The sequence below is a fragment of the Lactuca serriola genome, chromosome 3 (assembly GCF_051521515.1).
Source record: "Lactuca serriola cultivar US96UC23 chromosome 3, Lser_US96UC23_V15, whole genome shotgun sequence".
NCBI classification, from domain to species: domain Eukaryota; kingdom Viridiplantae; phylum Streptophyta; class Magnoliopsida; order Asterales; family Asteraceae; genus Lactuca; species Lactuca serriola.
In genome coordinates this window covers 68,347,264-68,372,866 of record NC_136410.1, presented here as the reverse complement: position 1 = coordinate 68,372,866, position 25,603 = coordinate 68,347,264, and the positions used below count along the sequence as shown (strand labels likewise).

General features: G+C 34.2%; 2 protein-coding genes across 5 annotated transcripts; both read left to right on the top strand.

The window, feature by feature from the left end:
• The first annotated feature begins 5,092 nt into the window (after positions 1-5,092).
• On the top strand, positions 5,093-6,139 carry LOC145092545 (homeobox leucine zipper protein). Its single transcript, XM_079030493.1, has 2 exons — positions 5,093-5,510; positions 5,695-6,139. The coding sequence occupies exons 1-2, from the start codon at positions 5,160-5,162 to the stop codon at positions 5,974-5,976; spliced, it is 633 nt and encodes a 210-aa protein (XP_078886619.1). The 5' UTR covers positions 5,093-5,159; the 3' UTR covers positions 5,977-6,139.
• A 4,532-nt stretch (positions 6,140-10,671) lies between these two features.
• LOC145092543 (Regulator of chromosome condensation (RCC1) family protein) lies at positions 10,672-13,389 on the top strand. Of its 4 annotated transcripts, XM_079030492.1 has the most exons (11): positions 10,675-10,822; positions 10,936-10,999; positions 11,252-11,356; positions 11,394-11,594; positions 11,685-11,837; positions 11,964-12,122; positions 12,205-12,366; positions 12,465-12,596; positions 12,712-12,789; positions 12,871-12,969; positions 13,053-13,389. In XM_079030492.1, exons 4-11 carry the CDS (start codon positions 11,408-11,410, stop codon positions 13,241-13,243), a joined length of 1,161 nt encoding a protein of 386 aa, XP_078886618.1. In that variant the 5' UTR covers positions 10,675-10,822; positions 10,936-10,999; positions 11,252-11,356; positions 11,394-11,407; the 3' UTR covers positions 13,244-13,389. The 4 variants fall into 4 exon arrangements, with proteins under 4 accessions (XP_078886616.1, XP_078886615.1, XP_078886618.1 ...); XM_079030490.1 differs by lacking the exon at positions 10,936-10,999 and having other exon boundaries at positions 10,672-10,822; XM_079030491.1 differs by having other exon boundaries at positions 10,676-10,822; positions 11,252-11,594.
• Positions 13,390-25,603: the final 12,214 nt, after the last annotated feature.

The window sequence follows — 25,603 nt, the reverse complement described above, 5'->3', positions numbered from 1 at the left end:
AGTCGAGAATCAATTGGACAGGAACATTAAGATGCTTCGATCCGATCGAGGAGGTGAGTATCTTAGTTCAGAGTTCCTCGACTATCTTAGGGAATGTGGGATTGTCTCACAATTGACACCTCCCAGGACACCACAGTTGAATGGTGTGGCTGAGAGGCGTAATCGAACCTTGTTAGATATGGTTCGTTCCATGATGAGTCGAGCTTCGCTACCAATCTCATTATGGGGGTATGCCTTAGAGACTGCCGCCCATATTCTTAATCTAGTCCCTACAAAGAAAGTTGCCAAAACTCCTCACGAGATGTGGACTGGTAAAGTACCTAAACTAGACCACATCAAGATTTGGGGTTGCGAGGCTTTCGTGAGATGCGAGACTCATGATAAGCTCGAACCTCGAAGCGAGAGGTGTATTTTCATCGGTTACCCACAACAATCCTTTGGTTACCTCTTCTACAGACCCAGTGACAATGTGGTCTTTGTAGCAAGAAGAGGAGTCTTTCGAGAAAGAGAGTTTATAAGCCAAGGAGACAGTGGGAGGCAAGTTGATCTTGAAGAAATTCAAGAATCAAGTGGTGAAGGAACTTCAAACTCTAGCCCTCAACTTGAGGAGGAAACTCCTGTTGAGCCAATTGACAAACCTGTACCTCTGAGGCGTTCCACGAGAGTTAGGAGTGCACCTGAGCATTACTATGGATTCCATATTACTGCAGAAGGTGAGACACTTATTAGTGATGGGACACTAGTAAGTCAAGATGACCCTAACAGCTACGAGGAAGCCATGGCAGGCCCCGAGTCTGCTAAATGGAAAGAGGTTATGGATAGCGAGATACAATCCATGTATGACAATCAAGTTTGGAACTTGGTTGAAAATGTACCAGGTCGTAAGACAGTAGGGTGCAAATGGGTCTTCAAGAAGAAGACCGACATGGATGGTAAAGTACACACTTATAAGGCTAGACTGGTTGCAAAGGGCTTCTCTCAAATTCCTGGAGTGGATTATGATGAGACCTTTTCTCCGGTAGCCAAGATTAAGTCTATTCGGGTTCTGTTAGCCATAGCTGCATTTCATGACTATGAAATATGGCAGATGGATGTCAAAACCGCTTTCCTTAATAGAAAGTTGGCTGAAGATGTTTACATGAGTCAGCCAGAAGGTTTTGTCAGCAGCAAGTACACTAATAGAGTGTGTAAGCTTGAGAAATCCATCTATGGATTAAAGCAAGCACCTCGCAGATGGAATCTTTGCTTTGACGAGAAGGTCAAGGAATTTGGCTTTACTAGGAGTGAAGATGAATCTTGTGTGTATGTCAAGGCTAGTGGGAGTATAGTTAGCTTTTTGGTATTGTATGTGGATGACATACTACTCATAGGAAACGACATTCCAACCCTGCAGGAAGTAAAGTCCTGGCTTGGGAAGTGTTTCGCTATGAAGGAGCTTGGTGAAGCTGCCTATATTTTAGGGATAAGGATCTTGAGAGATCGGAGTAAAAGACTAATTGGACTTAGTCAGAGTACCTACTTGGATAAGGTGCTGAAGAGATTCAGCATGCAGGACTCCAAGAAAGGAGAGTTTCCCTTCCAGAGTAACGCCAAATTGAGTAAGTCACAAAGCCCTAGCACTGAGGCTGAGATAGCAGAAATGAGTCGAATACCTTATGCTTCGGCTGTAGGATCGATCATGTATGCTATGACATGTACTCGACCTGATGTAGCCTTTGCCTTGAGCATGGTTAGCAGGTTTCAGGGGAACCCTGGCAAGGCACACTGGACTGCGGTAAAGAATATTCTCAAGTACCTACGAAGGACTAAGGACTGGGTCCTTACCCTCGGTGGGAGTGATGACTTGAGAGTAGTAGGGTACAGTGATGCTAGCTTCCAGACTGATAGGGATAATTTCCGCTCTCAGTCAGGCTGGGTCTTTACCCTAAACGGAGGAGCAATTTCTTGGAAGAGTTCCAAGCAAGAGACAGTGGCAGATTTTACTTGTGAATCAGAGTATATTGCAGCTAGCGAGGCAGCAAAGGAGGCGATATGGCTGAAGAACTTCATTGGAGACCTTGGAGTTGTACCAGCTATTAAAGAGCTAATGGAAATTTTCTGTGATAGTGAAAGTGTTGTTGCCTTAGCCAAGGAACCAAGGGATCACGGGAGATCCAGACACATCGACAGAAAATACCATTTCATCAGACATCGGATCAAAGAGGGACTCCTCGTGGCAAAGAGGGTATCATCAGATGAGAATCCGGCAGATCCCCTCACAAAGGGACTGAATCGGGTTAAGCATCTTCAGCATGCTCGGAGCATAGGGCTGAAGGATGATATTAGATTTAGTAGTTAGATAACCTCAAAATTTGTAAAGTGTAATTGACATTTGATGATGAATAAAAAATGTTTTATTTATGAGTAAGGTGTTGCTATCTCTTGTCGATCGTTTACTATATTTCTTTTGCATGTTTTGACTTCCAGAATAATTTTTGTTTGGTATAACATATTATTCAAACCTCCACAGTCAGTCATATGTCGGAAGTAGGTATGAATCAAGACTGTCATGTTTGGTTGTAGAGGTCTTGGACAAGGCTACAGCAATCATGAGTGCTCATAAGTCCTGAGCATTGGACTCAACCCACGCTCACTGGAATCACTTCATGGAATTCTATCTCGAGTGATCGTGAGCCGGTAATATCGTATAAGTCTTCAAACCTAGAGATATGATTTGTTACTTACAAGTTGGTTATGCATTGATTGTACGAAAACGCATTGGTAACTCGATGTTATAAATCGTGCTCTTGTGTGTAATTCAATGAGTGGTAGAACAAACATATGAGTCGAAGTTTATCTGTTCCTTCTTGGATTAGAAGCTGATATCTGGGCCCCTCGATGATTTTGTTTTGACCTATGTACCGGGCCCGGTCAGAACTAAGTTGATGTGTTCAATTAAGTTCTATGTCAAACAAATCGGAAATCGGGAAACAAATGCTGGACAATAAGCAAGACAATGTTCCATGTATTTGTCCGGCTGATATCTAGAACAGAGGATTATATGATCACTTATCTTAAATGGCGTACCATCATCTTCTCAGTTCCGAGAAACCTTGAAAAGAGCTACGATTGCCGATCGGTTCCTGAAGTCATACTTGCAGTAATAGTTATTAGACTTATCCAAGTGGGAGACTGTTGGATAAGGTGTCTAAGTCCATAACTATTTCTGGTATGTACTTGACCCGACCCGGCATGGTCCATTTGGGTTGCATGGCACCATGCAATTGGATAGACTAAATGAGAGAAATAACACTTGGAGATTATTAATATATTATAAGTTCTAATATATTAATAATATTATTTGATTAGTTTGATCAATAATTAATTTAGAATTAATTAAGTGGTCAAAAGAGAACTAATTAAATATATGGGTTGATTATGTAAATCATCCATATCTTGTATAGTGGGCTAAGAGGCTCCATGGATTATCAAGTTGGGTTCTACCCATAGGATGCTCCATGGGAGTTACAAACCCATGGGTCATGGAAATGAAGAGTCATGACACATTAGGGTTTACATGGTGTAACCCTAGATGTGTCAACACTATATAAGAATCATATTCTCCACCAAAATCGGCTACACTAAGAAAACAAGAGGGCTTGGCTGATTTCAAGAAGTGTGTGTTCTCTCATAAGTTTTTCCAAGAGCATTTGGTGTTGTGTGAAGCATTTGAGGCATCACATTTGGGGTGCTAGGCTCACAAGGTTTCAAGGAACATAAGCAACAACAAGGTAAGTTATTCTATCTATTATTCAAGTTAAAATTGTTCCCCATGTATGCTAGATAGGAATATAGCCTTGGAATTCAACTTAGCATGATAATTAGACAAACATAGATCCAAGGTTATTAGGGTTGTATGTACACTTAGGAAGTGTTAGAATGCTCAAAACCCATCAGTTTATGTGCACATGGTTGTTGGACTGGAGTTGGGTTGAGGCGGGTCCTGCTTTGTGCTGTAGGCCAAGATACCCAGGGCGGACCGGTTGTCCCGAAGGCCCAACGAGCGGTCCGGATAGGCTGTAGGCCCCAAGAGGGCGGACCAGACATGCCGAGGCTCGGAGAGTGGACCAGGCCGACTGAAGGCCCGGTGCGGGCGGACCAGTCATACTGTAGACTCAGAGAGTGGACCAGGTGGATTGAAGGCCCGGTGCGGGCGGACCAATCAGACTGCAGACTCGATGTATGTGGTTAGATTCGGAGAGTGGACCAGGTGGATTGAAGGCCCGGTGCGGGCGGACCAATCACACCGCATACTCGATGTATGTGGTTAGATTCGGAGAGTGGACCAGGTGGATTGAAGGCCCGGTGCGGCAGACCGGTCACACAGTAGACCCGAAGTGCATGGCTGTTCTGTGATCGGATATGTTGGCATGTTATGCGTGTATGGTATATGTGGTTGGTATTTTGGGGATATCTCACTAAGCTTTCGGGCTTACAGTTGTGGTTTAATGTTTTTCAGGTTCTTTAGGAGACCGTGGCAAGGCGAAGGCGTGATCGTACCGCTCCTCATGTTTTTGTTGTGAAGTGATTTTGGGAATACTTTAAATAAATTGTATTGAAAACCTTTTTGTAATAACTTAAATGGAATCAGGTTGTTTTTGAAAAATTTAAATTGGTTGGAATTTTCGGTTGTTACACCACTTTTCCCATTAAGCACTTAATACTCTATTTCAAAGGCTATAATCACAGATCCAAGTCCTTTTTCACGTCTTAATCCATAAAGTCGATTATGTGGTGGCTTGCAATCCACCAAATGAACCCAAACTTGGAATGTAACAACTAACTTCCATGGAAATGACTAGAACTCATGCATGGTCACAAAAGGACCTTAAAGATTGAAACTTTACTGACATAGGGACACATTTAGCACTAAGGGTGGCAACCCTAAGACTAGAACTCATGCATGGTCACAAAAAGACCTTAGATCTATAGTTGTGCCTTAAAAAGATACTTTTAATAAACCACAAGGACCGATAATGAAATTTTGTCATTAATAAATTGTAGCATATTTCCAATACATTTAATATGATATATAAGTCAGAAAAGAATAATTCAGTAATTTAGCTTGAAAATAGCCCCGAATTTCATCCTACCACCAAACCACAAATCAGAAACGCACCATGAATAACAGAAAGAGAGATAAACCCTATTTCTCCCGCCACACGCCCTACAACTTCCCCAAACGCCGCCGCCCTCTCCCTTCCGATCCGGCAACCGACGGCGATGACTACTTTGAAGGCAAACCAACATCCTCCGGTAACACCAACACTGCAGTCGTCGTCACTGGCCTTTCCTCCAACTGCTCCGTCCTTGACCTCAAGTCCAGATTCGAGATCTACGGATCGATTTCCCGAACACGCATGGATTCCGGCGGTGTCGCCAACATCACCTTTCGTTCAAGAGATTCTGCTGAATCCGCCATCGCCGCTTCACTTGATCCTTCCTTCGGCATCACTCTCCATTCCATTAGGGTAACTCTCAATTTCACTCATTCGATTAAAAATTCACATAAATTTACTTTCCTTACAGAAAAAATTATGTACGAAAAGGAGATCCTTTGACTGGAATGAATATCTTCATCAATTAGGTTTATAATCTGACAAAAGATCAGATTTCGATAGAAAACTAAATGAATGATATGTTGTAATGTTGTAGGTGCAAGTGATGTGGGCGAGTGATCCAGTGCCACAATGGAGAGAAGGGGTTAAGAAGAAAGAAGCTTATTCATCGTCATCAAAGCTATTGAAACCAGAGTTGCCTCTTAGCAGACATGGAAGAGGGAACAAGCTTGGGTCTGTGATTGTGAACTCCAGAGATGAAAAGAAAGATGGTAACACAACCATCAACAATGCGATTGAGAGCAGTAGTGGAAGAAGAAAAGGTCTGAATCTTCCAATAAGAGGTAGGGAAATTGTTGCTTATGATGATATTTTGTGACATTGATGCTCACATTAAAGTATAATTCTGATAAGATGATTTGTACATCAAGAAGTTATAAGACTTGTATATTGTTCTTGATTTGAAGGATTCTTGAAGTAATAGTCTAGAATTGTAAAAGTTTGTAACATCATTAATAATAAATTGATGGGGTTTTGATTTTTGAGTTGTGTTAATTTGTAATAATTTGTTTGGATTTTTATTTTATGTTGGCTAATTCTTGGTTTCATTAAAGGTGTGATTTTGTTGATCATCAAACTGTGACATTTTGGGTAGTAGGATAAATAGAGCTATAAATAATGGGGGTGATTTTTGTAATCTTGGTTCTTGGATTTGGGTATAAGATGGATGTTAAATGATTTTACAAAGCTTGTTGAAAAATACTACTTTTTAGAGCCTTGTGATTTTTTACTTCTTTTTTAATATATATTTTAGTCATAATCAAGTTTGCACAAATGAGTAAGCTAATGAATTTAATAGCCTTATTAGTGGCAGACCTAATAAAAGGTCCACATGAAAATCATGTAGTTATGATATTATGAAATAAAACAAAATTTGATTAAAAAGTTAGGAAGAATATGCTACAATATTATAGTATTTGATTAACCTAATTTCTTAATATTATATTTATTGATTTATTACAAATGTTCAAATTGTCAATTTGTCCAAATCTTTTTTAACCTATTTAAACATGCTTTAACAATTTTAAATTATATTTTTACCAATCGCCTATTATACCTTTATCATAAAGATAAATTTAAAATATCATCTATATCGTTTTGAAATTTTGAAATTATCATATTACCTAAATTGTTGTTTTAATCGTTTTTTCATGTAGAACTAACCCTAATAATGTCAAAGTTACAACTATCCTTTTTGGCCATGTTATATCACTAATTCACTATAACTTTCTATGATCAAGGGATGTCCTTTTCCACTTTGACAAGTGTTTTTCAACATCCAAATCATTTTTCATTCTTGAAAAAAATATAAACTGAACTCTCATTTTCTCTTCCATTAGAATAACTATATTTATTAGATACTGAGAAAACATTATCACATCTTCTATCCGAAAAATTACATCATGTACCTCAAAAAAACTACATCACAATTGTTTATTCACATTGAATCAAAAGTTATAGGGGACAGGGTATAATGGTCAAGAGATTTGAAGGATTGCAATACATCAAATCGGCTTCCATCTTCCAAAGCCTATATTGGTGAGTCTTTTCTTTGAAGTTTTAACACCCTGTCCCGAGTTCAATTTAATGAGAGAAAAGAAAAGAAATGGGTGGAAGTGAGAGGAAAATAAAAGAAATTGGTGTTCTCGAGTTTCATTAAAGGAAGTAAGTGGAAGGAAATGAAATGATCACTTTCCTCCTAACTTTCCTTCCGATTTGGAAGGATTTGGAGAGAAAGAACAAAATGTTTAACTTTCCTTCCACTTCTCTCAAACTCGGGAACACAAAAACAAATTTATTTTTCTTTCTCTTCTCTTCTTTTCTCTCGTGACTTTCTTTTGTCTTTTCTTCTTTTCTTTGCTACAACTCAGGAACAGGGTTAGTTACCACTGACGTGATGATTAATTGATTTTCATGTTTAGCCTACTCAAAATAATACGAGATAGAGGATACTACTTAACATTAACACAACAAGCAAATACAAGCCAAAACTAATCAATAAATCAAATGCCAAACAAAATGAATTAAAGGTAATTAGATGTGGGTAGATTTCTCCATTATATCTTCTACTCTGAACTGAGTATTGGTTTTTTAATTTTTGGTACTATCGAAGGTTTCCAAAGAAACCATCGTATCCCATATGTTTGTTGATATCACACATGTTTAAAAATATGGAGTATGGTCATTTTTTTAATAATTATTATAAATATTAATTTACTTATTGGCCTATGAACAATACCCAATACTAAGCTACCGGCTTAGGTGGTTTAGTTCAAGTTCGGTCCGTTGATTTTGAAGGCCCTATACAAACCGTAACAAATGGGCCCATATATATATATATATATATATATATATATATATATATATATATATATAACATAAAGATGTAAATTGTCTAAAAAGTATATTAAATTAATTAAAATAGGAAAAATGTAATTTTTAAAAAGTTGAGGGGATAAATATATAATTTTTAAAAACTGATTATGTATAGAAATTAGATTGTTGGACAAATTGTAAAGTATTGAGCATAAATGAAGGGCTGAAAGTGCAAAATAAGTGAAGCTCACTAGTTAACGGAAGTGAAAAAGTGTGGTAACAGGACTCAAACATACGTTCATCCGGAATTGTAAACGGAGGATGTAGCTCTTTACCACCTGAACAATTCTATGTTCTTACTTGAATAATATAATATATATTAACTATTTAATCACACAATTTCGTAAAATTTCGGGCCCTATTTTTTTCGGGGCCCTGTGCGACTGCATCCGTTGCACATCCACAGGGGGCCGGGCTTGGTTCGCTGCAGCTTCAATACCATTATCATGAATTTATAATATGAAAAAATAAGTATAAAATATTCAAAAGGTGGTACAAAAATTATTTAGGCAAATATAATATTTTGAAAATTTATAAATAATCTCTATTCTAATAATAAAAGAATAGTTTTATTCTCATTTGGACATGTGTCATTCTATTAGGTTTCTTAATTAATGCATATGTTATTCTTTTTTTGCTATGTATCACCCTATTATGTAATCTAATTAATGCATGTCATTTATCAACCTATTGATTATTCATTTCAAATTTCAAAATTTAAATTTACCACTCTAAGTACATTAAATTAATAACATTAGAATAAAAATTAAAATAAAATTAATACAAATTATAAAGTGATATAATTTCACATATTTATTTAAATCAATGATTATAATTTCATATAACTAAAACAATCTCTTAATTAATAATTTATTTAAAATAATTGATTAATAACTTTGAGTTTTTATAATAAAAGTTCAATTACTTTTGTAACCGTGATTTCCACGGGTTATAAACTAGTAAATATAATATTTAGAAGTTAGGCTGAATAAATGTGATATTTTTATATTTAAAAAGTTCATATACAAAATTTTCCCGAAAAATTACATTGACATTAAAAATGATAAAAGACGTTACATTTTATAACTATTATCTACCACAAGTTTAATTGTGAAAAAGTATCCTTCAATATATGTGGATAAACACCTTAAACATCTCTTTGGCCCACTTAAAAGATTTTTGTGTGTGCACTATCTTTTGAGTTGATGTTGCTGGTTTTGCAACAACATAGATAATAACCACACCTCGGCTAGCTTGAGCACTAGACCTCTAAGAACAACTCATATCAATAGTGTCTGTACATGGCATAGTTAGTAAAAAAAAAGAACACCTTTAATCATGTTGTTAAAAATCTGTAACATATTTGTAATGAACAACCCCCAACAAAAAATATATATCTCATATTAAATCTTAGTATCTTTGTTCGACATAATTGTTATAAGTTATATATTCCTACTCCCATCATAAATTTTGCCACCCTAATAAGACAATAATAATCCCAATTGGAGCAAACGTGTTATTGAAAAAAACATTGGAGACAGGTAATTGAGAAATTTCAATCAAGGTTGGCAACATGGAAAGCAAAAACACTATCGTTTGGGGGGAGTTTAATGTTAATAGAATCTGTCCTGAATAGTATACCTACATATTACTTTTCTGTCTTTAAAACTCCTATGACATAACTGATGAATTGGAAAAGCTAAGGCGTAGATTTATATGGAGTGGTGATGATTCAAAATCAAGAATTCATTGGGTTTCTTAAGAAAGGATTGTAGCTTCAAAAAAGAAAGGCAGGATTGGAGTCAAAATCTTCTCACTAAATGGTGGTGACGATTAAAGCTAGAGAAAGATAATCTATGGAAAGTATGCATAGATAGCATGCATAATCTAAAGAGGAAACCAGTAACATAAATCGCAAAAAAATCCATCACGAGAGCATGGTGCAACATCCAAAAGGCCATTATAAGTCTTCAAGAGACCCAAATTGATCTAAACGTGTTGTTTTCTCTAATCCCTTATTCCAACATGGACATCATGTTTTGGAAAGACATCTGGTGTGGAAGCATAACACTCCAAGAATCAACAATTCAACCTTTTCGTGGCAATGGAAATCTCACAAACATATGTTTGGATTAAATATATGAAATCTCTTGGTTGTGGTAGTTAGGTAGATTAGAGTATCTTTTTTTCTTTTTAATTTTTTTTTTTTATAATCTACAATTGTAAACAATCATTGTACTCTTTCACGTGCCCCACGTATTGGCTATGTGCTAATCGTGGTGGCCTTTTATTACACTATATGTTTGCCGTTTTTAAGAAACTAATAACATAATATCGTTACAAATGGTGATCTAGTATCTATGAAAATATGTAAAACATATATAGGAAAAAAACAGCATTCTCTTCAAATAAAAACTACAAAAGCCTATAAACTATACAACAAAAACACATAAATAAAGGCATTAGAAACTAAAAAAAAAACAAGTTCTCTTCAAATAAGAACTACAATAACCTATATACTATACAACAAAAACCCTTAAATAAGGGAATTAGAAACTTAAAAAAACAGAGTTCTCGTCAAATAAAAACTACAAAAGCCTATAGACTATACAACAAAAACCCATAAATAAAGGCTTTACAAATTTACAACTATCTTTTGGAAGTCAAATAAAGGAAATCAAAAGTCAAAATTGAGACCATAGTTATAGTATGGGTACCCTGTTGCCATTGATGCACGAAAGTGAAGAAGCTGCAAAAACAAGCTTTTGATTCTTAGACCACTCTTCAAGGTATCATATTCCCCATCTTCTGATAATCTCATACTCCTCTTTTCTCTTCATTTAGGGTTTTAGGGTTTACTTCTATAACTTTTTGATTTATGTAAACATCTATCACACTTTAGGTAAGTTTGCATTTTCGTGGAAGAAATCTGATACGCGAAATAGAACGTGTCGTTCGATTGATGGGTAACTGTATCATGCTCCCTTATACTGCGCATTTGTATGAGAAGAATAATCATCAACGAAATTGAAAATGAACATACGTAGATTTTTAGAGTAACGGAAATTTCTTAATGCATAAAATACACTTGTTGCTTGATGAAACACTTATGGAAAAGCAATCACCTGGATTGTTGCACATTAGGTCCTAATTTTAAGTTATTTGTGATTTGAGTTTCTTAGTGTCGAACTTATCCATCTGATTAATGTGTTTTTTAGGCATCCAACCTTCACAATATCGATCATAATCAAGTTCTGTTCATCTTCATTGACCAATGAGATTAACACTCGTATGATTCTCAAATAACCTTGATTTATAACAAACATATTTCTGGAGTTTAATTCACCACTTGATCACAAATAAGTAAAACCAAAATGGAAGCAAATGAAAGAGTGAAAGATACAGAAGAAGAAGAAGAAGTATGGAGTTGGGGAGCAGGTACAGAGGGACAACTAGGAACAGGCAAGCTTCAAGATGAACACCTTCCTCAACTTCTCCATATCCTTCCTTCTTTATCTCTCCTTTCTTGTGGTGGGGCCCATGTCATTGCCCTTACACCAGGTATCCTCTTCTACCTCCCTTATTCTCCCCTTATTTACATGTATGCCATCTGTTTTTATCTTTATGCAATCGTTCTCTCTTTCTTTACAGATAAAAAAGTGTTGACTTGGGGAAGAGGTACATCTGGACAACTTGGCCATGGAAATCTTGTCAATAGCTTAGAACCAAAAATTATTGATGCTTTAAATGAATTCAATATAACTCATGTCTCAGCTGGATGGAATCACTCAGGTTTTGTTTCAGGTTTGTACTCACTTGAGAGTTCTTGAAAGTGTTATTTTTAACCATATTGATCTTGTTCTTGAGTTGCAACAAAAAAACCTAAACCACATAACATGGTTAATCTGATTTGTCTTTATTTGCTTTTAGAATGTGGACAACTTTTTACTTGTGGAGATGGGCAATTTGGTCAACTTGGACATGGTGATAACAAGTCACAAAGTTATCCAGTCAAAGTCTCATTCTTTTCATCCAAACACGTTGACCAAATTGCATGCGGGATGCGTCATTCATTAGTCTTGTTGAAAGGTAATCTTGATGGTTGTGATTTGTGAGTATTCTTTTATTATCCATAAAAGCTTCTTTCTTTGCTTATATGATTGAATTTTAGATTATGGAGACCAAATATATGGTTTTGGATATGGAAAACGTGGTCAATTAGGAATAATTAACAAAGTCAAATCAATAAATCTTCCACAAAGTGTTACTGGATTGAAGGAAGTCAATGTTAGTAGTATCATTGCAAATGGAGATCATAGTGCAGCATTATCTGGTTAGTGATAGTAATAATTTAAGTTAAAGAAACTTGACATCTCATTAATAATTTCTTTTCCATTTATTTTTAATATTTTAATCACATTTTGTTGTTAGAAAATGGTGATTTGTACACTTGGGGAAGAGGGTTTGGAAGTAAAGCAGATGTGTCTAATCCCAATTTAGTAATTTCATCATTCTCATTCACACAGGCTGCCCTTGGTTGGAATCATGCCTTAATATTAACAGGTACAATTTAAAAAAATCAAATTTATATATATAATAATAATAATAATAATAATAATAATAATAATAATAAAATATTGTCATTGTTTATAAATTATTGTAACTAAACTTATTACAGATGAAGGGGAAATTGTTATGCTAGGTGGCAGGCATCATGGGGTTCTTAACAGCCTTCAAAAGGACAATTCAGTCAAACGTATGTACCAAATAAAGAAACTCATAACACAAACTTTTATAAAATTTATATATTTTTTTTATAATCTTGTTTGATTTACAGAGGATTCAAACGAAGCCCATGTGGAAAAAATTCATGGACTTGATGGGATAAAAGTTGTTGGAATTGCATCGGGATCAGAGCATTCTGTCCTTACAACAGGCAAGAATTTTGGATTTATATATTAATTATTATTATTTTGCATCTTTATTATTAATTAAAAAAAATGTGTAAATTTTGTGTAGAAAATGGAGTGGTGATGACATGGGGGTGGGGTGAACATGGTCAACTTGGATTAGGGAAGACATGTGATGAGATAAGTCCACAAGTTGTAATATTTGGTCAACATCAAGATATGACATCAAAGGTGTATTGTGGGAGTGGTTTTACATTTGTTGTTAGGACTTTGAATCATGGAATGGAATTGAGAAAGTAATGGAATGACCGAATGAGATTGGAATTGGAATTGGAATGGGTTGTTGTATTGTTTATCATGTTTGGTTTGTTTTCAAATATGGAATGATTCATTCAAACATCGTGTTGTTTGTTATTTTATAAGTAAAGTGATTCAGAAGAGAGTAATGCTATTTTTGTAAAGTAAAATTTAATTAAAGTAAAATATAAGTATCACTTATGTATGGAATAAGTTTCATGTAAATAATTTAATGTTCGTTTGAAATATATTCTATATAGTTTTACTTTGCAATTATGGTACCTGGTTTCAATTGTTCTACGATTTTTGTTATTAAACTTGCAATTTTGGCGCTTAGCGTATAGCTATAGGGACCAAAAATGTTACTAACTGAGAATAGGCAGAAAAATTGCAAGATAAAACGATAGTCTATGGACCATTGATATTTTAACAAACTTTGGGACCAAAAAGATAATTTACTCTAAAAATTGAATAGCATCAAATACCAAAGAATCTTAAAACAATATTATTTTGAAAAGATATAGATATAAAAATTGTTTAAATAAAACTTTTTAGACCACTAACTCACACACTCCTTACTTTACTCCTAAATCTATATTTTCGTCTCATGCAAGATTTGAAACTTTAACATTTGGTTGAGGGGCACCTTCTATTAATTCCTAATACCGCTAGACAACATGACATTCTACAACGGGTTTCCTAATCAAGGCAACTTTCTTTTCTACATCATATGCTTATGTATACTCAACTTATGTAGTAGAATTGTCATATTTGTCTTGCTTTCAAACCCTTTCATCTTATAGAAGTTCATTTAATAAAAAATAAATTCAAACATAGACTTGAAATCATCTATGTCAGTTTACAAGATCTCATCCATGTAACCTCTTAAACACAACTCCTCATCAAGTCGTCCATATACTAAACATGTATATTTAGTCTTTCACAATTACTTAAGAATGTTTTCACGACCATCTAGTGACTTCCACATAGATGAGATTGGTATGTGTTTGTCACACTTAAAACATAAGACATGTTAGCTTTAATACACCACCTGACATATATGATAGATCCATGCGTTTGGAATTTTACTCATCATGACTTGTGCGGAAGTTTGTTTGTTGTTATGTAAACGAATTCGCTTAAAGATGACTCAACCTCTTTGATAAAACACATCGTATTTAAAAATACCGTAGTCGATATAGCTTCCATTAATGCATGACTATTTGTTTTGGTAATTTCACATCATCGATCAATTGCATTAACAACAAATTAAATACAATACAAAGCCAATCAACTAAATAAAGGGATAAAGAATATATATATATATATATATATATATATATATATATATATATATATATATATATATAATTGACTCTAAATATACAAGAATAATGTATGTCCGTTAATATGCCCACACAGTTTGATCAGGGAGGTTGAGAACGAATATTCAAGTTGTTTCTGACATCCGTGAAAAGAGAGATATGAAGTCCCTTCGTGGATATGTTCACAAGCTGAAGTATGGAAGGTACATGATGAGCGTGTAATTGGATTGTGTCCATTTTGTGATGGACAAAGTTGATGTAAATATCGACATATTTTGTTCTTTGATGTTGCACAAGGTTGTTATATAGGTAAACAACACTTCACATTATCATAATACACAATAATAACCTTACCAAGCAGTGAATGAAGTTCTCGAAAGAAGGTTCCAGATCCAATGAGTTTCAACAACATTTGCAACACACAATCGTAGCCTTACCAAACATTTTTTTTTATTATACTTGATATTAAATTTATTCGCATCGATCTTCCCATGATTGACTTTACGTGTGTCTTTTGACTTAGAGCATCGACTACAACATTAGATTTTGTGCATTATAGTTGATTTCATGGTCATAGTCACTTATATCCACATACTTTCTCTCATGTTCAAGTATTTTTTCTAGTGGAAGCAAATTATAAAATTTTGTGATTTGTGCAAAGTGTAAAGTGTAAGTTTATATTTCGTCCCATAAAGGTAACGCCTCTAAATCTTAAGTGCAAATATATCGATGCAAGTTCCAAAATGTGAGCCTTGTATTGTGTTGAAGCATATGCAAATTACTTTACCCATTTGCGTAAGTACGCAACATGAATCCTTTATTAGATGCATCATTTTATATATATATATATATATATATATATATATATATATATATATATATATATATATATATATATATTCAAATGTTCCTGACAACTATTATGTGCATGTATGCACCAATAAGAATTCATGAAATAATAGAATAATTAAATAAATAAATAAGGGTATAATGGTAATCTTAGTATATTTAATTATGGTAAATGAATAATTCAATTAATATATCCTAAAATAAGGGAATAAACACTACAAAGCTTGCATCCCTTTATCAATTGTGGACTAAAATATAATCACGTATCCCTTCTCAAAACCCTATTCCTCTCCATTGAAGGTCTAAATACAGAGATTCGTGGTAGAAGTTTGGCGTTTTTGAAACCCAAAATACCCCATATGATGTTCATGTCTCTGGTTCGGATGATTTGCTTCAACCTGAAATCATCGTGATAAGTTTTTCTCCATCCTTCCTTCATTCTCGTTCCTGTTATGGTACGACTGCGAATAAGCATTAGTTTATCTAATGAAATGCCCAAATCGATCCTTTGGCTGCCATTTCAGAAGTTGGGGATGTAGTATCGAGATTTATGGAAAAGGTGAGCCTTGTTCTCTCATTATTATAATTTCTAGTTTTTTTCTTTCTGTAAATCTAATTATTTTTGACATGTGTTTCAACCGAGGTTTTCAATCAGTTCTTACACTTGTTTTTTTACATGAATTTTGGTTTGTTTGATGATAATGCCTAACATGTGTTTGTTGAAATGCCTGAAAAAGAATATAAAGAATATAACCATGTGGTATGCATTCTTTCAGAATTACTAGCAATGAGTGTTTTATTTCTAGTTTTCTTTATATAAATCTAATTGTTTTTTACATGTGTTTCAACTGAGGTTTTCAATCAGTTTTTACACTTGTTTTTTATATTAATTTTGGCTTGTTTGATGATAATACATAACAAGTTTTTGTTGAAATGCCTAAAAGAGAATCTAAAGAATCTAACCATGTGGTATGCATTCTGTTAGAATTACCAGTAGCACATGTTTTATATAGTATTTATATGCTCATAAAATGAATAGGTTTTTGCACTTTAATATGGAAAAGAAAGAAAACATGGTAAATGATAGTGTAAGAATTGATTGAAAACCTTTCAGCAAAGCATTATGGGGATGATTTCTAACCCTAAACACGACTTTAGGGATGAAGGGAAAAACAAACTAGATTATGGGGATAATTTCTAACCCTATAGTTTGGTTGGAACTTTTTTTGTTTATATTTTTAGTTTTCTCTCTAACAAGAAATTTGAAGACTTTTGCTCCAACAAGAAATTCGAAAAATTAAAAGTATAATTTTTATGTACAGAGCAGTGGTTTTGATTGGATAATTACCACAAATTTTTGATTATGGGTGTATATGACAACAATTCTGCCAGAATGGAGGATCAAGTTCTAATTCTGTCAGAATGGAATCTTGATTTTATGGCATGGAATCTCAAATTACTTGTTAGTATTTAAAGGTATATACTCTTTTATTGTAAATTTAGTCACATTCATGTCTTTATTAATTACATATGTTGTATGTTTCATCAAATGGAGTATAAAGATCTGAGCATCCGATTTTGCATGCCAATTGTTTGCTAAAATGCTTGAATCAAATATTTCAACCAATTTTTTTGTAATCTTTGAACTATCATATCTCTCATACTAGCTTGGAATGATTTGATTTTTTTCTGCATGTTCTCCTTTGTGTTAGCTACAAGTTAGGTTCTGAAGCCATTTTAATTGGATTAATATTGGCTGAGTTACCGTCCTTTGAACATTGGATGTTATAGTTATATTTTTAGCACTTTTACTTTGTTCAGAAATTTTTTGTGATCTTTGAACTGTCATATTTCCCACATTCTGGCTTGTAATAATATGACCTTTTTCCAAAGTATTGTCCTCTGTGTTAGCTACAATGTAGGCTCTAGAATCATTGTAATTAGATTAAGTCGATTATTTAGATCAAGTGACTCGGGGAATACTTGATCAAGTGACTCGAGTATTACATTCTGTTAGAATAAATTAAAAGTCTTTAATGTCTAACACATTCTATTAGAATTTATAGTTTTATTCTTTTAGAATATACTAAAAGTTTTAATATTTTAAAGTTGATTATGTTTTTATTGTGCATATAGATTTTGAAGAGGCTGACGTTGATGTGGAAAAAGAAGAAAACATGGAGAACGAGAGTATTCTAGTAGAATGTATTCTGCCAGAATGTATAAAGTGATTTTGTTAGATTTTGATGTTTTTATTTTTTATTTTTTAACCATTCTTAGTTTTAATCTTTAAGAATAAATGTAATTCTTAAACCATTATTAATCATTTCTTTTTTCAGAATGAATGTAATAATTGTTTAGTCTTATTCTTTACGAATTAATGTAATTCTTGATAATATGTTGTATAATTTTTTAAGCATGTTAATTATAAAAAATATATCGGATGAACCATATTCTGAGAGAATAAAATCGAAAATATATTTACTAGTTTATGTTTGACTATCTGTCATTCTGACAGAATAAAATCGGTTAGTATTAGAAATTATAACATAATTAAATTTGAATTAATTTAAAAACTTCACATTTAAAAAAGGAAATTAATTATCCCTTAAAATACGGAAATTTCCCTTTTTAATATAAGTTAATTGACCAAAATACTCTTCTGCTGAAATTTGTGTGATTATATAGTACATGTTACCCTATTGTAATATCATAGACCCTCAGATCATGTCCATTGGTTTTATTCATCAATTGGTCCATAATTGTGCTTACAGGCACACAATAGATGTAAGAAACAAAATAACATAACCATATATATATATATATATATATATATATATATATATATATATAACCAAATAAAGGGACACAAAATATAAAAAGTCGTAACAAAAACTAATTGTACAAAAGACTATTAAAGCTTAAAAACAACTTCTACTAGTGTTTGTTACATGCTAATTCTAATTGTATAAGTTATTCAAAAGGGTATTCTAGACAAGACAAGTCCATAAATACTTGCTCTTGGTATCTGGAACACATGTCATAAAATAGTGATATGTGAGACAACATTGTCTCGTAAGTACATGAGTTTAAGACACAAATAGCATTAATACACTTTCTAATAACCACAAAATTTAATAACCACAAAATTTGTTTCCAAAGTAATAACAATACAATGCAAGTGGTATACATGTTTTCAATCATAAAGAAATCAAAGAAACTGATTTATGTACCTCTAAGGGGACACCAACGTAATTCTTTATCAAATAATCTCCCTTAGGCTCCTTCTAGTTTTGAATCATATTCACGGTACCCTCCCATTTTGTAAATTTGTTCCTGGGTTCCCTCCTATTTGAAAACGTATTATATCAAGGAATCACACAACTACTCACAAAAGGAGGTATCATCCCAATAATGTCTCAACGAGTCAAGATAATAACACAATATAATTCATGGTCACATAAATTGCACACAATGATACTGTTGGGTTTTCTTTGCATCAAATATACTTAAACTAGGTAGCAGAAAAATAAACCTATGATATACCTAAGTGTACATGCACCCTAGGATCTATGGCTTCAGACTAATTACAGCTACCCTCTGAAAAATCAAAAACATAAAGAAGAAAAACATACATCTTATGTAGCCCTTGATCTCCATGCTTGAGATCTTGTCCTCCACGAAGTTGCTTAGATGAGAGGACCTAAACCAGAATCCCTCTAATGTTATCACACCCAATGACACCAAAGAGTGGAATAAAAATTACTAGGATAAGGGTCAATTTCACAAACCCAAAGGTTTAGAAATCGTCCATAAAGGAGGGAGGAAGAAGGGTTGGCGGAACTTCAAGTCAAGGTGCAAGGAAGAATGAAATCCCTAAGGCCCTATTTATAGCCTTGGATGCCTTCCTAGGTTTTGTAATCATTCCCATGCGGGACAAGGAGTCAACCACGAAATTCACTCCCTTTCCCACATGAGATGAAGTGATTTTCGTCCAACCCTAATTCCATAAGTGTTCTGGAATATTCTTGATCAACCAAATACTGATTAATTGAATATTCAACCCTTTAACTAATTAAAATGTTAACTAATTCCGAAAATATATTTCCAGGTAGTTTCTAATTAATTATTAAACATGAAAATTAATAAACCAATTTCTCCATTATTTATTCTACTCAATTTAGGTCTTGAGGGAAACCCAAGAGGACCCTGTTATTATTAGAAATATTACCAATATTTAATGACCTTGGACACTCTTCCAACAGTCTCCCACTTGGACAAGTCATCAACTATACATGGTCAAATACTTCTTCAATAATTCAAAGAGAGTTAGCCATCCAATGTAACTACGAAACTCTTGATCTAATCAATATTCAGTCCTTAGATAAGTGATCAACTATCCCTTCATTCTTTGATATTTGTATGAATTCGAGACATGGATTATGTTTAATCTCAGAATTCAAGATTCTGTTCCCCGATATCGATATGTGACGACTGCATCTGACTACCAAATTGAACACATCAATTTCAGTCAGGGCTTGGTCAAGCACTTTTGATGTCAGCACCAAATCATCGAGGGGCCCATAGATATCCCTTCTTCTGTTAAGGCAAAAGGAACAAATAAACTTCGATTACATAGTTTTTGTCTACTTCATCATGTCACACATGGACATACCATTTATAACTACCAGTTACAGATAGCATTGGAGTAAACCAATGCATACAAAATCATAGAGCAAAACCCCACATGTATCTTGGTTTGAAGAATAGAATATATTATCATCTTAGAATTACTCACTACTTTATCTATGAAGTAATCTATAAGTGTGGATTGATCTAATACTTAAATCTCTATTAATTGTTCATGAGTGTTAGCGTAATTTCTATGTTATGCCTAATTACTATGGGCAATCCACCAATACTCATGACAATCTTGAATCACTACTTACTTCCAAGAGTATGACTGACTGTGGATATTTGAGTAAATTAATACTCGAGAAGTGGGTTCCAAACATGCAAAAGGAGAACACAGTGATAAGTTAATTGAAATGACTGATCTCCATCATATATTAAGATCTCCACCTAATAATCTTCAAATCGAATTAAAACTTATACTGCTTAAGTTCTCTAATTTAAAACAAACTAAAATAAAAGTGTTCAAGCCAATTCATTTTCAAATCTAATGCCTCTTGACTTTGTCTGACTGTTAGGCTTGGTCAACGACATTGTCTTAGGGAATGGATCGACAATATTATCTTTCGAGATGTCTCTATTGACTATGATATCATCACATTCGAACAACTATCAAATGTAATGGTACTTACTGAGTATGTTTCATGTGAGCTTGTATGGCTTGGGATCCATAGATGGTAACTCTGATTGGTATCTACTAGTGACTCATATACCTTAGTAATATAAACACTTATATAACTAGGTTATGATGTTCTCTGTCAAATATATAAGGAAAAAGTGGAAATATGTCAGTCTCCTCAATAGCTCTTTCAATTATGAATTGAATGCTAGGTCAAAATTTAGGTTATTTGTTGGTTGACTCTTGAATCTTATCGAGATCAATATAGCTCCCACTAGCCTTTTTAGATATCATCTCCCTTTCTTGGAAGGCTGCCTTTTGATTAACATACACTTTGTTCACAAAGTTTGTTAAATGTAACGCCCGCAGATTCAAACTAGTCAATTTAGAGACAATGAGAATTAATAATAACTTTTTGATAGAAGATTATCTAGAGTAAATAACCTTAAACAAGTTATAGCATATGTTGCAACGAAGTGGGCGGCGTGGCGCAATCTGATCCATTGATTTCTCTCCACCGGATGACGAAACGTGGAACCAACTCGACAAGTTGGACCAGAAACTCAACGATTTTGGGGTCAGAAACTCGACGAGTTGGGTCATAAACTTGACGAGTTCATCACTTTTTCATCCTATAAATACCACCCGAGAGTTCCTTCATTTTTCATACCAAAATCCACTTCTTCTCTCTACTCACTCTCTAAACCTCCCAAAACACCCCCAAAATCCTAGGGAACTTCCCTAGCACTTGAAGAAAGCCCTAGAGCACCCGGAGGCTCCGAGAAAAAAGAGTTTTTCGGTTCGGAAACTCTGCCCCTGCAGAGTCCGGTTTTCAAGCAAACCACCCGGTTTCGTCGAAGCGAAGCGTTGTCCAAGTTGGAATCACCACTTCATTAAGTGAGTGCATAGTCCCTTTCATGAACATGATTTTAATACAAGTATTAAATTATATGTTTATGTGTGGAATATTTGATACTGCCTGAAATACGTGTTAAGAGCATATCTGATAAAAATATGATGATCTAGGATACAGAGTAGACCTAAATAAATTAAGAGGGATATTGGGTAGCATCTCCTTATGAGTACAAGTGAGATATACACGAAAGGAATAACTTTAAAATTTGTCATTGATTCGAGAGTATGGATGAGACTTAGTCAGTTGTCCTTAGCCCGAGAGTATGGTTAGGATATAGTTACTTGTTATTAGATCCAGGAGTATGGATTAGGTAAAGAGGTAAATTTTTAGATTCGGGAGTATGGATCAATACATACCCGATCCGGAAGTATGGATTAGGTAAAAAGGTACATTTTAGATCTGGGAGTATGGATTAGGTAAAGAGGTTAATTTTAGAGTATAGATCGCGTCATTGTGAGGATCGATGATGTGGGGTAAAGTTGCTTATATATGGTGAAATTGTATACTTTGTGAGTCCTAAAATATATATGATATAACATTGTGGGATTGAAATCCCTATGTACTCACCAGGTTTCCCAACCTGACCCACTAAGTTTATTTGTATCACAGGTGTCGATACGAAGCTACATTACACTGAGAGATTAAATGAGATGTAAATCACTAGTGTAAATGAATGTAAGGTCTGTTTATGCTTATGTTTCTGTATTGACGATGACATCCCAAAGTTCTAATATAAACTAAATACATTTCTTTGGAAATGTGATAATATATTTATCATGTTTTCTGGGAACAAATTTCGCAACACTTTTCTTAATAGTATACTTTGATTTTTTTTAAAAAGAAGCATAAACAAATCGGTCTTTTCTGACCGTGAAATTGGCGATGTCACATTAAAGAACTATCCAAAATGCTTGATGGGTTCTCCAATGAGATAACACATCTCTATTCTAAGTTCTAGATTGTCGAGTGCTTCACGACGAGCGTAAGCCTCATAATAGTAGACTTCCATATGCGCAAGCGAGGAGTGAATCCCACTACATATATCATGGAATGTTTTAAGAACTAATTAGTAGGTACATGTAACATACACGTTCAGTTATTGTGTTATGTAATTTTAAAAGTGAATACTATTATGAAATATTATATGAAATTTGAGTATTGAGTTGTAACTGATGGTTTTTACTAGAAATGAAATAAAACTATGTTTAGAATCAATCGAAAAATATTGGAAGTCTTATGAGATTCCAATCAAAAGACAAATATCGAAATTTAATGAAAATATAAAATTTGAAATAAGTAAAATTTTATTATTGAAAGTTGTAAAGAATCTCGTTAGAAACATTTAGGCGAAAAACTCATCGAAATCCGAGTTATAACGAAGAAGTTATGACCAATCGAAAATCCGTGACAAAACCGGCACGACGCCGAATGACGTAAAAAGTGAGTTTTTGATAAACTACTTTTTAGCCTTGGTGATCTAAACGAAAGTCATAGTATTTTTTAAACCGAGAATTTTCATAAAAAGAACGTCAAAATCTGACTTCGTATGAGAAGTTATGATTTTTTTAAGTTTCAGAATAACAGTAGACAACTAAAAACTCGAAATAAAGATTGAGTGATTTTTAGCCGATTCAACCTAAAAGAGAATCAAATGTCTCATCAATAGTAGTACAACGGTAAAAATACAGATGAAAACGGACGTCGGATGAAGAAGTTATGAGTTTTTAACGGATTTTTCCTGTCCCGGTCTGTTAAAAATAATAATATTAAAAATAAATTCAAAATTAGCCGATGGAGTCTAAGCGAAAGTTGTAGGGTATATTCCCGCCTATGCGTGCATATAAAGAACGTCAACAACGGAGCCCGTATGCGAAAGTTATGGATTTTAGAAGTTTGGGACACAAAAACCGAGAAAATTCGCATGTTCCGATCTGATGATGAGTCCAAAGTGGTCCAATGAGAATCCGACGTGTGTTACTTTGGTGGCGAGCCTACGCATCCGATGCGTGTTAACTGTGAAATGAGCCACCTGGTCCTCACATCTGCTGCCGCGTGTCTCCTTCTCAGCCGTTGATCCTCGGTCCCGCATACTATATAAGGGAGGGTGCGAACCCTCCCGGCTAATGTTGGAATATCTTACATTTTTACTCCCTAAACTTTATTTTAAGCCACTTTTAATCCCCCGAAGCCCCGGGATCATATCCAACACCCGAAATACGTTACGAAGTGCCCGAAGAGCCCGAGAAATTTATCTTTTCGATTTGAAGCTCAACCCTCGCAGGGCCCGGTTTTCAATAAAGCTCCCGGTTTTCAACGAAGAAGTCTATTTATTATAACGAAGTGCTTCACAAATTACTATTTTAACCCCCTATTAATTCACGGTGAGTTCAATATATAGGAACAATTGTATGTTATGTGTTATATGTGTTATGTGCTTTTCCGTTGTTATTATTTCTGCTATCTATGATAGCAAAGATATACCTTTGACCATGTGATCAGTGAAAGGACTTAGATTCACGGGGGTACTGGTATGTAGCCTCTGGCCATGTAGAGCATGTCTCGTAAGATAATGACTTCTATTCTATGGCATTGGTAGAAGGTTAGACAGGGCTGAAAGCCTGAAATCTACCAAAATGTTTAATCAGAAAGTGTATGTCTTTTGTGCCATTTGGGCCGAAGCTTTATTGATGTATATCAAGTATGGAAATTGTTATGTCTCATTGATTGTATATCTTTGAATCAAATCATTGATTGATATGGAAAGTTTGTCACATGATTCACATATTCCTTTGTTGTTCCTTGTTCCTCTTTGCTTCTGCCATATTGAAGTATATATATGGCATAACGTTATATTGTATCTATTATTGAACTCACTAAGCGTCACTGCTTACCCCTCTTAGTGTTTAACAAATTGCAGGAGATAAGTAACCAATATAATCGTATACTGTTGGAAGATTTTGAATAGTTTGAAACTATTTTATTTTGTACTCATGTATGTATAAATTATGGTATCCTGGGAAGTTATGTAATATATAACACTTTGTAATAGTTGGTTTGTATCCAGTCTTATGTAAACAAGTTATCAATGTAAAATATTATTTATGAATATGCAAGTAGAATGTTTTGGAGTAACAATTCTCAAATATGAAAGTGTGGGTCTTTCAGTACAAGACCAAAGGACTTCTCGTAACACTGTTCATGGTACAATCCATGAATTGTTAGTAATCATAGTGCGACTCATCTAGTTCTAAATCAATGAATGATTTGTTTCTCTATCCAACTAACACTCCTAGTGGTTGTGTTCTGGGTGGAGATAGCTCGTGAAACTCTTTCATAATTACTTAGATGATCAATAAAGTTTTGGATTGAGATGCTCATTATGAGTGTCTCATCCTATAGCCCAGTTGGTTCTTAGCTTCACTTTATGAGAGCTCTGAACACCCGAAAGGTTCCAGACCCATGTTCATATGAAGTCGGTCTCACCATGTATCGTGGTTAATCTGAACTATCAATTAGTGCAAACTAATTCCAACAAATATTCACATCACTCAATGATGTATTCATCATTTATCTAGATAAACAAGATTTGCATTTATCATAAGACTTGCGGTAAAATAATATCCAAAATCCGATCCAATTGGATACTTGGTAATGCGATTCTCATTTATATATCCAAGACTATGATTCCATAAATACATTCCCCCCAAACATTTGGATGTATTTGAATAAGTACTTATTGTGGTTAATCTGAACGATCCGTTAGGTAGACTAACTTCAACAGATATCCGCACAATAATACATCTTATTCAAATATTCGAAAACATGTAAACATATAAACATATAATCATATGAACACATGCGATAATCACAAAGAAAACAACATACCATACAGTCATCGAGCCTTGCCTAACATCGGGCCTTTCCCAGTAAGCATAAAAACACATACTGATAACTAGCATACA

What these genes read in the sequence shown, in the direction of transcription:
- LOC145092543 (XM_079030490.1), top strand. Translation starts at nt 11,408, where the DNA reads ATGGAAGCAAATGAAAGAGTGAAAGATACAGAAGAAGAAGAAGAAGTA. An exon ending in TCATAGTGCAGCATTATCTG is followed by an intron (nt 12,367 to 12,464) that starts GTTAGTGATAGT and finishes TTTTGTTGTTAG; the next exon opens with AAAATGGTGATTTGTACACT. An exon ending in AAAGGACAATTCAGTCAAAC is followed by an intron (nt 12,790 to 12,870) that starts GTATGTACCAAA and finishes TTTGATTTACAG; the next exon opens with AGGATTCAAACGAAGCCCAT.
- LOC145092545 (XM_079030493.1), top strand. Translation starts at nt 5,160, where the DNA reads ATGAATAACAGAAAGAGAGATAAACCCTATTTCTCCCGCCACACGCCC. An exon ending in TCACTCTCCATTCCATTAGG is followed by an intron (nt 5,511 to 5,694) that starts GTAACTCTCAAT and finishes GTAATGTTGTAG; the next exon opens with GTGCAAGTGATGTGGGCGAG.